Source organism: Uranotaenia lowii, chromosome 2, assembly GCF_029784155.1.
Source record: "Uranotaenia lowii strain MFRU-FL chromosome 2, ASM2978415v1, whole genome shotgun sequence".
In the NCBI taxonomy this organism is placed as follows: domain Eukaryota; kingdom Metazoa; phylum Arthropoda; class Insecta; order Diptera; family Culicidae; genus Uranotaenia; species Uranotaenia lowii.
This window is the reverse complement of record NC_073692.1, coordinates 128753139-128766350: the sequence shown is the minus strand read 5'-3', so window position 1 is coordinate 128766350 and position 13212 is coordinate 128753139. Positions and strand designations below refer to the sequence as shown.

The window sequence follows — 13212 nt, the reverse complement described above, 5'->3', positions numbered from 1 at the left end:
GTTAACAAGAGAGGTATTTTTTAAAGCTTATTTATAGCAATAGAGAGACGAGTGTCAAACCAAAATTTTCAAAAGAAGAGGTCACAATTTGAGCATTTTTGAAGAGAGTGTCGAATCTTGAGTCTGTAAGAGGAGTGCAGAGAAATCAATGTATTCTAAAGGCAGATTCGTTCGTGAGTATTGCTGTAGAGCGCATTAGCACTAGTTTGACTTCCCATTCAAAGTTGATTGCCATTCCGGTTGAATACAAGGTCTCAGGTTCTAGGTGGCACTAAGAGTTTAAGGGGGATATTATTGCCAAAATTTCTTGAAAAACAAAATTGAATGGATTTTGTCTGGACGTAGGTAATTATTTTGTTCAAAATTTATATACCAAATTAGGAAGCCATTGCATGCAAATAGAAATTTCCCACCGCATCTGTAATTCTCACAATACACTATCTCCCTTATAATCATCACCTCACCGTTATGGTTTCGTGAGTCCAAATCTTGTTTTTTTCCCTCCACACAATATGCAACAAATCATAATTTAAGGGGGCGAAAAAGTAGTACCCATGATAGCATGATACAAACCTGTCCGGTTCCGCTTGCCAAAACTGCCGAACCGTTCCCGCTCGATGACCTGGGCGTGAACGAAACGTTCCGAGGCCGATCGGGTCAACCGCTCTTTGGAACCATGGGCTCCCATTGCTAGCTACTTCTCCCGGTGCTTCCTTTCTTGCTCGGTTGAACAACGGATGGATTGATGGTAAACAAACTTAATAAGCAAATCACACACCACCTTCACCTGTTGTTGGCCGTGGTCATCGTGGCGATTTGTTGTTCTCCATATCTTGTGGGTACTCTTCCTTAGTAATCTTGTACTTTCCCACCGGTAACGGACTCTTAATAGCCTTCTTTTAATTTCACAACAATTAGAACCATTCCGAGCGATTTCAAACTGTCACGCACACCGTCTACGACCACGGAGCCCGTGGCCAGTTTAGCAGCAACATTTCAACGAAGGTGTTACCCTGGAGAGGTTGCTGACGTGGAGGTTCGCCCCGAAGGCCTCTAATTAGCACCTACCCGTGCTCGACACGTAATTCTTCATTTTTCTCACTAGGTTAACCTCAGTCACTGGCACTGGAATTTTTTCGCTATTCCGAAGCCAACGGAACTGAAAGCACTTTTTCCTGAACCGAAATTTTACACTGTCAATCACCACCGGAAAGTTCCGACCCGAAAGGAATTGGCCGTTGGGTCATCACCACAGACATGGGGCACTTTATCATTAATTTCACTGGGCCCCCAAAACCACAAGTGGGGGGTTTCCGCTTCGTTAACTGCATTGGCCTTCGAGGAGAACTAAAAAAAAACCAAACCAAAACCAACAATTTTATTCGCAAGCTTTTCCCCGCAAGTATTTCCAGCACTGTTTTAGAGTTCTTTTTTGTGGGTAGCAGCTTCAATGATTGGCTCTGGTAGGAATATAGTACTTTGGGGAAGAACTGGAAAGAACGCACTAATAAGGTATAAACGCATAACACAATTTTTCAGTCACAGGTGAGTGAGATTATCGAAGATCACATTCTACATCATGTTTCAAATGAAATTTGTTTGAGAATATTTCATATTAATGATTTTTTTGCACAAAACTACCATGAAATAAACCGGGGAAAAAATCGTCCTAATTCGTCGCCAAAACGCACAAAAACAAAACAAATGGCTAAAAATTTGACCTACACAACAACTAATGAATGAAAATCATGGATGAGTTTTGAACCAAAACGAAACCTTTTAGACCCCAGGATTTGAGAAAATTCAAAGATGGCCCCAAATCGACTTAGCACATTTGTTTTAAAACACGCGAAAATAATCAAAAATTTTTTCCTCTACGTTCTTGATTGTGTTATGGTGCATTCTGTACAGCTGTCCCCTAGTCCCCTAGTTGATGTGGGTGGAATTAACCCCATCTGTCAGTCCGGGCATCGTTTTTGTGCCCGGGGAAAATGATTGCCGGGGGAAGGAAAAATGGAGCGAAAACAAAACTACTTTCCGCATTGCGCTGTTGAATTTAATTACTTTCCAGTGTGGCCTTCCCTCCCCACCGCCATCAGCATCAGCCCAATGATAACTAACTAGTGGTTTGCAAAACACTAATTGTGCGATTTCTTCTGCCTCCCGATGTTGTTTATTTTCAACCGGGCTTTATTTTTGCTCCAGTGAATTGGAGTCCCGGGAATGCAACACTTGGGGAGCAACATGCTGCTGATGCCGGCTGGTTCTGCCCCATTGGAACTCATTTTTCTTCCGGTTTTTTTTCTTCGTTTAACTCCTGGTGCGTGCTGGAGGTTATCTGGAGCTTATACTTTAGTAGTTTAGTAATTGCTTCGAGTTATTGTTACCCGGCACGGTTGTTAGAGTTATGTTTACTAGCTACCCCTACTGGTAATTTGTTGCCGGTTTGTATTGTTCCCCATAAACTGTGCACACACACACTGGACTACTGATGCTGGTAATAAACTCATGTGGTTACCTATTGGAGGAACCGAGAAAGAAAAATGTGCGGTTCGTTTTTGGTTTCTTGTGCTCTCCGACCGCGCAGGTCCCTGGATAGTAGTTGATCTGTGCTGAACAAAAATTTGGCATGTGATGAAGATGCTTCTAAATAAAATTCTATTCGCTCATTTTCACCATATTTCATTTCTTCTAACTTTCGTTCTAATATGTGAAATTTTCGTGTTAAGGTGTTAGTTGGACTTCTTCTCCGAAATGTCTCAACCGATGCTCACGAGGTAATTTTTAATTATTATGTAAAGTAATTAAATTTGTAATTATTTGAATCAAATAAAAGTCGTGGTAGTCGTGGTAAAAAAGTCACCGTCGTTAGTCAAAAAACTGGGACTATGAAAAAGTTTAAGCAGTCGCATTCAAAACAGACGCCTACTAATGAGTAACCAAGCAAACAATCTTGCCTCAACCTTCCAGTCATATGAAGAGTCGAAATAATCATAGTCGCCTTCTGTTCGTCGTCGTCTATCTGACTGTGACGAAATATTGTTAAGATTAAAAAACACTCTAAGACGACGCAAAAAAGGACACGTAAAATTTACAATCAAAATTATCGAAAAAGGATTATTATAACATTTTGAAATCCTCCATTATTAGTATTTAAATTATTTAAATCAGAATTTCATTTGTTTTCGATGCTGGCAAATTACCTAATAAGCAATTCAAATACTTAAAATATTTCGAATCATACACAAATGCTTTGAACCGATGCGGTCAACATGCTTTGATGACCGTGGTTTGAAAAATAATATCCGTCACGCGAACAGAAATCCATGACGATAGACAAACTTTTCCAGTCCCTTGGAGCTTGACTAGTAGCAGGTACTATCGGCTTCTGAGAAATTTTGGGGACAAAACACTAGCGCCCTAATAATATTGACGAATTAGACTTTAACCATTAATTTGAAAATTTAACAGCATGTTTTGGAGTTTTTGTTTACACCACAATCGATGGAACGTTCTGCTGCTTTGCGTCAACTTTCTTCAACGATTACGGAACTCCGACTCGGATAAACACCGTCAAAGTGCTAGTGTAAGTTTGAAATGGAATCTCAACTACACGATATTATTGAGATAAAAAAGACCACGTAAGCATTTTCGATTTGGGATGAGCGTGATTCAATTTTCAATTAAATCTTGCAGCAAAAACGTTCCGGACTTTAGCGCTATTCGGGAAAAGAACGATCTGGGCGTCTAACGTCCGACCTCAAGGTTGTTCAACTGGAGCGTGAAGCAGCTGTTCCTGTATTTGACCAGACGGAACAAAACGGGGCAAAATCATACTGCGAGGCGAATACTCCCTACAGGACTTCAAGAACTTGAACACTAAGTCCTTATTCTGGGACGATGGCAATGGTTTGTAGTGAATTTCTAACTTTTAAGAGATTATTGGTTTTCGATCTTTTAATTTTTCAGCGGCCCCCAGAACGTGACGCTGACCCTTTCCTGGAACATCGTTCAAAGTGCAGAACTACTTCCGAATGTATTTGCTCATGGACTTCATTCGTTCAAGCTCCCGGAAACCTACATGCCGTCGCCGATCTAAACTAAAGCTTGCAAAAACTTAGAAGAAGAACTTAACAAATTACACAAAACCCCTACAAGAGCTTATCGGTGATTAAAAATTTGCTCAAAGAAAAACGAATCGATACTAAAATAAGCCTCCATAGAATTCGTTTTCCGCCGAACTGCAGCTGACGATGCAGCATTTCCATTTATTCTATTTTGATTATTAAGATTTTTGTATGCAAATTGGAGCTGCCTATCTCAACATCATCCATCATCAATGAAAAAACCAAACTGCAGGCACATCGGGTCGAAATGTTGCCTAGAACCGTGTGCACTTTATCCTTAGTTCTTCAATCATGTATGTTTAGTTGAAAGGAGAAAATGTTCAAAATAAATTTAAATTTGAAAGTAATTTAAGTTAATTGTACTAAGTAACACAAATTCTACCGTCTTTGCTATGACTAACGAATAACTGCTTAAAAAACATTATAATAATTCTTAATTGGTTGGTTTTGCTCTGAGCGCCGCTTGTCTTTACCCTCAAAACATTTGAATATCGACCTTGAACTGGAGAGATCCATTTTTGCAAAACTAACATGACTGATTTGGGAATCCGACATTCGGTGACACCTCCTATGTATACTCACCTTGGATGTTTCGTCGGTCAAAGGCAATATGTGTTTACAAGCTTGAATGCAAGTTGGAAGCTTGAAGACTTTTTCGCTGATGGCAGCACCGTAAACAAAAAGTTAATGTCCCAGACTACTTGTTCGAAAAACTATTCAGCCGGGTATCTTGATAGAATAGAATATCTTTGCTAGTAGTCAAATGAGATCTGAAACGTGATGGTGAAGGAAAATCAGCAACCATGTGAACTATGATGTTTGAAAAATTTACGATATGCTGCCAGGGCTTAATCCTCTTTCAAAGATTTGATTTTTATTTAAATCTGGGTTTTGAAATTTTCACAAAATTGAACTGAGTAATATTTTTTGGATAAAAGACTACACCATAAAAATTAAAAAGGCACAAAATTTGAACCAAAATTACAATCAGCAAGCCATTTTCTAAAAAAAAAATTCTTGTGCATTAATTTTTTATTTAACCACCCTAAAAGGGTACCTATTAACCTAGAGTGGTTTTTTTCTAAGTTTAAGATGCGGATTTTTGTGCGGTGAATTATACATTCTAATAGGAAGAATTTCAAATGAAAGTAATGAAAATTATAGACGGATAGATTAGATTAGGAAGCATGAAAGGTGTTGAAAATGAGCCAAGAGCGTGATTTGAGAAAACTTCTTGCCGCACAAGACCATTTGTCCCACATCGTATTATTGTCTAGAAGAAGCAAAGTCGATAGGCTGACTTTGCATTGATCTATACAATGATACATGGATGGATCGAAGCACGTGTTTTTCGTACCCCGATCGGAGAAAAGGAAATGTACGGCCGGCTCAGATGAAGTTTTCTATTGCGAGAGCTGGTTCGATCGATGTGTAAGCTGTTTTCGGGTGTTCGTTGTTTGCACGGCGACGCTACTACTTTATTGTTTCGCGCACTTTGAGTAACCGTCAACGTCCCTACTTCTTAAGCCATGCACATCAATTAGTGAACTGCATTTTTATTTCCCCATATTTCCCCCCTTTTCTTTGCCAATTGATTTTGTGTTAACAGTTTATCACCGCTGGTTTATGATTTTAATTTAATGATTAATGGCATTTCGGTGAATTATACATTCTAATAGGAAGAATTTCAAATGAAAGTAATGAAAATTATAGACGGATAGATTAGATTAGGAAGCATGAAAGGTGTTGAAAATGAGCCAAAATGTAATATTGGAGTTTTTTGTTCAGATTATTTTTTTCCTAATTATTTAACTGCTACTTTCCAATTCAAGTCCATGAAAGCGGATCGGGAGGGTTATCAACAAATCGCTAGGGGACAGATGATCACAGGCACTTCTAAGTCCGCTAGTGAGATCATAATATGTTCGTTCCAAGCAAAGATAAAGTTTTATGGTGAATATGCTCAGCAGATATTTTTTTTTCCAAAATTGAATTATCTCATTTACCAATTTGGAAAAATGTCCTGATTTAATTTTTTTTATTATTATTTTTCAATAACAAAGACTGGTAGAAACATTACAGATTTCTTATCAACATGACCAAGCATTAAAGACTTCGGCTAAAATTCTGAATTCTCGACAAAAACAATATTTGTTATTCTGTGAATCGACCCGAAAATTTTGTGACGATTGTTTGTGATGATTTTTTCAGGATTTTTTATAGAAAATTATGCCATGAATTAAGTTTATTTTTAAGTTGAAAATAAACAATCGACATTACCATAGTCATCAGTTTTTCATAAATCAGCTGTAAAACGCTTGTCCCAGAAGTGGCATTTGAATTAAATTTGTGAAAATCTAGAAAATCTTAAAAAAAATCTAGAATCTAAAATTTAAACTGTAACTTTCAGGAAGTTTGTTCAAAATCTGGGGAATTACCAATTATTCTGTGATTTTAATAACATCGCTCAAAATGCAGCAATACAATGATATTACACAGAACTTTTTTTTTCATCGTTTGTAGATAAAAAACTTCAATCGATTCAACGTAGAATGCTGGGAAGACAGTGATTTACTAAAACATATTTTTCTCACTAAAATTTTTCATTGTGATTATGCTTCACTATAAACTCAAATGATGACAAATAGTAGCATCAGTTTGAACAAAACAGAGTTCCTGCTAGAAAAGGTTTCAAACCTTTTTCTGACCACAAAAGGTTGAGGGTCGTTCTGTGGCTCAAAAAAGGTTAAAAAATTCGTTTCTAATTAAAAAAAAAGGAATAAAACGATGTTTTTGTTTATAAGAAAGACCAGTGGAAAAGTTCAAACAGATTTAAAAATTAAATTTATCAAACACGATCAAGATTTTATTACTGTCGTGCGGGGTGACAATGTGTCAGGCTACGAAGTTTTAAAATTGTTTCCCAATAACTCCCGTTATTCAACTAACACTAAAAAAATAACAATGCAGAATTGTTCTCATTTTGCAGAGGCGTAAGTGTGCAATATATTGATGAAAAATATTGATTTATGGAAAATGTTATGAGCAAACGAAAATTGTCACCCCTTAGGAGACATATTTTCAGAAAAAAAAACTGTCTTTTTATCAGTTGATTAAGTATATTTTTCACCTCTTATACCTACATAGAAGGAAATACGAAAAATAGAAGTTTATAATAACCTCTCCTGGAATGCCCCAAATGTGTATGAGAAATTTCATGCCAAATTTGAGGCAGCTCGGATCACGGGAAAGGGTCCCTCAACGAGCCTAAAGTTTATATGGGATTTCGAGACATTTTGTTTGGGAGAAACACAAAAATCCAGCTTGAAGAAAAACCGTTTTCAAATGAAATCGGCCGAAGGGGACTAACGATATTCATGAAAAACTGGATTTCGTGTTCCTCCCGAACAAAATGTCCCAATATTTCATACAAACTTTAGCCCTTCGTTTCATAAAGTAACAAATTTACAACAATTAATGTATGAAAAAAGTGAAAAATCGTATTTTATTTAAATTTTTTTTTCTTGATGTACTCATCATTTCCAACTGTTAAAAATGATTTTAAAGGAAAAATAAAAAATCATGAAATGAAGAGTTAGGCTTGTTGAGCGACCGATTCCCGTGATCCGATCTGGACCAAATTTGGCATGATACCTTGTACTAGGCCTAGGATCAATTTAAGCCTGCAGCGCATAATTTTTTTAAATGTCGAGTCATTTGGGGCACTCTACTCTCCACATTTATGAACGTATCAGGGCCGGCTGAATCCAGCATTTTCACACAAAAACCTGGTAAAATCCATGCATTGGATTTCAAAATTTTCAACTCATAACCTAGGCAATATCCGACCAAATGCGGCCAAAATCCAAGTATTACTTATGAAAAGGTTAAAAAAAAGAAGAATAATTTTTTGTCGAGGAACCACAGCAGCGCTCAAATCCTATTTTACAAAAAAAAATATATATTCATTTTGGTTTTGATCAAACAAGTTTATACCCTTTGTGAATTAACGCAAAAATCATAAATGATGATAACTAAATTTGAATTTTTGGTTGTATTTTGCTAATATGCGAATAGAATGTTTGAAATGCAGTATTTCCTCACATTTGGTGTAAGGTACACCGGGGTTCGTGTGGACGATGGCTTTTTAAACAATATTGTGCTCTATTTTTTCAAATTTTTGATGCAGAATGTTCAATTTACCTGTAATCTATCCAATAACTGTGAAAAAGATTCCAACAATAACGGGTGTTTACAACGACTTTTTGCGAATTTTCTATTTTCACCTACGATGTTGAGGTGATTTGCATCTTTTTCAATTGCAAATTTCTCGTAAACTAGCCGGATCTTGACGAAAAACTTTACATTGAAACAATCCTTACTATGGAAACAACCAGTTAGGAAAAGAAGCGGCGATTAAAAATGATGAAAAAAGAGTTTATTCACAAAAACTCAAATTTTGTCTCCAAACCCTACCTGGGGTAAGTGTGGACGGCATTATACAGGCTTAATATTTACATATTTTTTCAATTTTCTCTCCTTCATCCTATAAAATTTATCTATATTTAGCATTCGGATCATGAAAAGTTGGGTTGTTCAGCTGGAGTAAGTATATATTTTCGATAAAATCGGATCTCGTGTGTTGCAACATAAATTATACACAATAATCATTGAAAAAGCAGCACTAATAGCACCCTGGTTTTTTTTCAAAATTTTGGACGGTTCGAGCAATAAAGTAACATATTCAACCAAGAAAACACAAATTTGTTGAAAATTTCCTGAAAAATCATAGGGAAAATCTACCGTCGCTTTGCTTCTTTAAAGCTCATCTCTTCAGCGATTGTAAAAAAAATATGTTCTGCATAGTATTGAACGTAATTTTATCGAAATTGATCCAATGCTGATTTTTAAATGATTTTCAAATTTGAACTATACGAAAAACCGTCCACACTTACCCCGGTGTACCTTAGAAGATAAGCATGACAACAAATACTACTTTTTTCCAAAAAAATTCACCAAGGAATATTGAGCCCCTGACATTTTAAGGAGATTTTCAAGTAAATGGTCGAAAACCGCAATTGTGAATTTCTAATATAGAATAAAACATGAAAAATCAATAGATGCCACGTCACTCAAGTAGTTTGCAAAAATTAGCGGTATTCAATGAATTAAAATATCTTGGATTTGTGAATACATAGTATTTTAATACCTGTTTTAAAAAAAATATCTCCATGTACTCTTTTTGGCAATGCAACATAATAAAAACTTTCATCTCCATAAATTGATGAAACACATCATTTCAAAATGTTTAATTTCACCACCGACCGGCTCCATGTGACATATTCGAGGCATACATTTAAAGGCCCTCTAACTTGCTAGTTAATCGAGAAGCCAAGCATGTGTTTTCAAACATTTCCTCGCTAACAACAATCATCATCACAAGAAGGCAGCAGCACACACATGATTGTCAACCATCGTCGTCGTCGTCATCACACGAAACACATTCCATTCATTCTGATTCCGGGCCCAGGTAAACTCAGCAATTTATGAACGCTAATACCATGTTTTTTTTCTGGTTCCAAGTTGGCCCAATGTGCGAGCGTACTGGAAACGTTTACAAAAAATGTGCGGAAAATGCTACATCTTCTGCAAAAAAACATGTGGATTTTCTGACTTCAAGGGTGGTTGCACCAGTAGTTGACCGTTCACATGTTCCATCCTAAATTCTAGTTTAGCAAAATCCTAAAATTTTAGTTATAGCTGATTTTCAACGCCGTATTTCAAGTAGTCAACTTAAGTATGGTGACCATTACTATGCAGTTACAAACAAAAAAAAAACAATCCACCCACAACTTGTTTAGGTGCCACCTTGCGTTGAAATTACGTCGGACACCAGCAGTAGCAGTGGCATAAAAAACGGCGGAAGAGCAGAAGGAAGCAGCAACAAAAAAATCCACGACTGACATCGTTTGTCATTTTTATCACCACATTTAGATTGGATTTTTCTCTCTTTGTTTTAGCAATTTGTGGAAAATGGCTTTACATTTGTTGTCATATTGTAACAACACTGCCCCAGTCGGACTCGGTGTCATTTCATTCGAGAGCTCGATTTGTTGGCAAAAATGTAGGGAAAAAACATGACATTTATAAATAAATACATTTTTGTTGCTATTTTATTTATACATGTTAGTGTTACCTAACCGGCAAACGGATGATGTTGACAACCTCTCAAAACATCGACCGGCCGGATTGGCGCGTCATGTTAAATGTGTGAAGCCTGGTAGTGCTTTCGTGTTATGCTTTTTTCGCCATGATTTGAACAAGACTTCACGAAACAAAACTGTTTACCTTTTTCATTCACTTTGCAGGGTTAATTTAGTTTTGTCAGGTCGATGGGTTGCTGCCGTACCAACATGCGAAGATCAAAATTTCACCATCGCCGAATAACTGGGAGAGCTGTAGCTGTTCGAGCAAACGGTTTGAAAAGGGTCGCACCTTAAAAATGGCACTCTTGAGCTTCACACCTTTCCAGCTATTTATTTTTGTAGCTAGAGCTCTACCCGTCGTCGCCAGGACAAGATGATTATTATGATAGCCAGCAGTGACAGCTGAGTGTAATCGAGATGGTTTTGAGGAGCCTTTTGCAGTCTTTTGGTGCTGTTGTCACTTTATGAGTTTTGTAGATTCTTGAAATTTGAACAAATTTTCGATAACTTTAAAATAATATTACCTACTAAAAAAAATCGAAGGAAATGAAATTAAAAGAAACTTTGTTTTTTTTCTCGAATTCCAGTATCCAAAACCATAATCTGATCACTGGAAAAATTTTCGAACATTCTGATAACTCTACAGCGACACTAAAAAAATAAAATAAATTGAATATAAATTGTTCTGGAAATTCTGTAGAATCGTCCAAACTTTTCGGCCGTCAAGTTTGGTGGCTTGTTACTTAATTCGGGTGTATCCAAATAAAAACATTTCTTCGGGGTCTTCAACGAATTCTTGACATCTTTTATTTTACATCTTTACTTTTCTTATATACCTATTCTTAAAGTCCAGGAAAAAAACTCTTAAATCACTCCACTCCACTCCACTTGACACTCCTCGCTTAAAACCGCTATATCTCTCTTGTTTCTTTGCCGATTTCTACTAGAGATGTACCGAATATTCGGTCGGCCGAATATTCGGCGCCGAATACCGCCAAAAAACCGTTAAGCCGAATATTCGGCTCACCGAATAGTTGAGCCAGGTATTCGGCCGAATAGGCCGAATAGGCCGAATATTTATTTTTTTATAAAATTTAAACAAAACAGACTTGTCAAATTTGTCATCTGATGTTGGATAATTTATAAAATATCCACAAGAAATGTTGAAAAAGCTTTAAAATAATCAAAAACATTTCAGTAATACATTTAAGGTGTTCCAGTGTATTTTTCACTGTAGATAGCTTTATATATCGATTACCTATACTTCTTGATATACTCAGGCTTGTCCATAAACCAAATAAAGAATTCGAGAAAAGTTCAATCTGACCGGGATGACACATATATTTTTTTTAAACTTTCCGGATTTTACCCGGGTTTACTCAGAAATCAAATAAAAAACTCAAAAGTCTTTTGAAAATTTTAAAATTTTGCGTTTCAAAACGATTGTTTAGAGTAAATTTATTCGTTCTGTTGTGATTCGATGAACACTTTAAATTTCAAGTAATTTTATTTCTTTTCCTTTTGTATGTTTGAGAATGATGCCTAGTTTCTGTTCAGATTTTCCGTTTTTATTACAAGTTTTTCAAAGAATCGTTCAGACCCGACCCAGCCGTGTGGATACGTGTCGTAGAAAGTATTTTATGCTTAAGGTTAAAGATCAGCGTTCTTTTTGGCACCTATTTTTAAAATATCTAGCAACAATTTTACATTCATCTAATTCGACATAAAAAAAAGCAAATTCAAAAAGTTTGACACCTGTTTTGAAATGTTTTGTCCCAAATTTCACTGGAACCCAATCTCTTTTGTGATAAACGTCCTAGAAGCGACATGTCATCTGATGTCCTTTCAGCTAATGATGACATTTTGAAAATCAAAGAGATCTCTACTTAAAAAAAGATCTAATGAATTATACATCTGGTTGGAAATAATCGACTTAAAAATATGAGAGGCATTAAGATGGCAGAAATAGAAGAAAATGAATTTATTGTTTTGTTTTGCATTGAAAATTCAACAGAATATTCGACCGAATATTCGGCCGAATATTCGTTTGGCCGAATAGTTGAAAAGGTCACTATTCGGTATTCGGCCGTTCGCCGAATAACACTATTCGGTACATCTCTAATTTCTACAAAATTTATAGTTTTGGCGCTAATGTAACTATACAACTAGAATTTGTATGAAATTACCTTTAGAATGAATATAAATTAATCACGCATTTATTATTAATCTTGCGCAAAAAAAAAACTCAACATCCAATGCAAGAAAATTTGAGAAATTGGAAATTGACAAAAGGTTAAAAAAGCAGCTACCTTTTAAAAATTCGTTAAAAATTCTGAGTCTCCTATTTTGAAAATCTAAACATGCAAAAATGTGTCAAATTACGTAAACTTTCCAATCCTTTTTTAAAAATTAATCTGATGTGACAAGCAATTTTGACGGTTCATTGATTGAAAAGTACGGTTTTTACACCGGTTACACCAGTTTTTTACTTTTTTTTTGTCGTCATGATTACGTTCTCATGAAATTTTTTCACAGACAAATTAACAAGTGGCGCTCCTTACGTCCTCGATAGTCTCACGAATTTCATCTTGGAGGTCTCGAATTGACTTTGAATTGTTGGTGAAGACCTTGTCCTCACAAAGTAAATGTTTTGCAGAGCGAAACCATCCAATTCCGGACAGTAGTTGTCTCTAGATAAATATTCCGATCCATTCCAAAGCCTCTGATGTGCAAATTTTTCCACCAATTTGATTGATGTGGTCCGACAAGGTGCTTGACGACGACCGAAAAATATGTAAGTTCTACGAAACTCTCTGCCAAATTTAATTTATTTTTACAGTACATTTGTAATAATTTCATTCGGTATTATCCGGACTTGC

At 36.1% G+C, this 13212-nt stretch overlaps 1 protein-coding gene and 1 pseudogene across 1 annotated transcript in view; one reads left to right on the top strand and one right to left on the bottom strand.

The window, feature by feature from the left end:
- Positions 1 to 13212, bottom strand: part of LOC129744081 (serine-rich adhesin for platelets-like) — a 324036-nt gene that overhangs the window by 246180 nt on the left and 64644 nt on the right. The window contains exon 2 of the mRNA XM_055736434.1: positions 574 to 1347. Coding sequence (XP_055592409.1) covers positions 574 to 688 — 115 coding nt within the window. The 5' untranslated portion in view covers positions 689 to 1347. The remainder of the gene's footprint in view (positions 1 to 573; positions 1348 to 13212) is intronic.
- Positions 2544 to 4155, top strand: LOC129741853 (signal peptidase complex subunit 3-like; annotated as a pseudogene).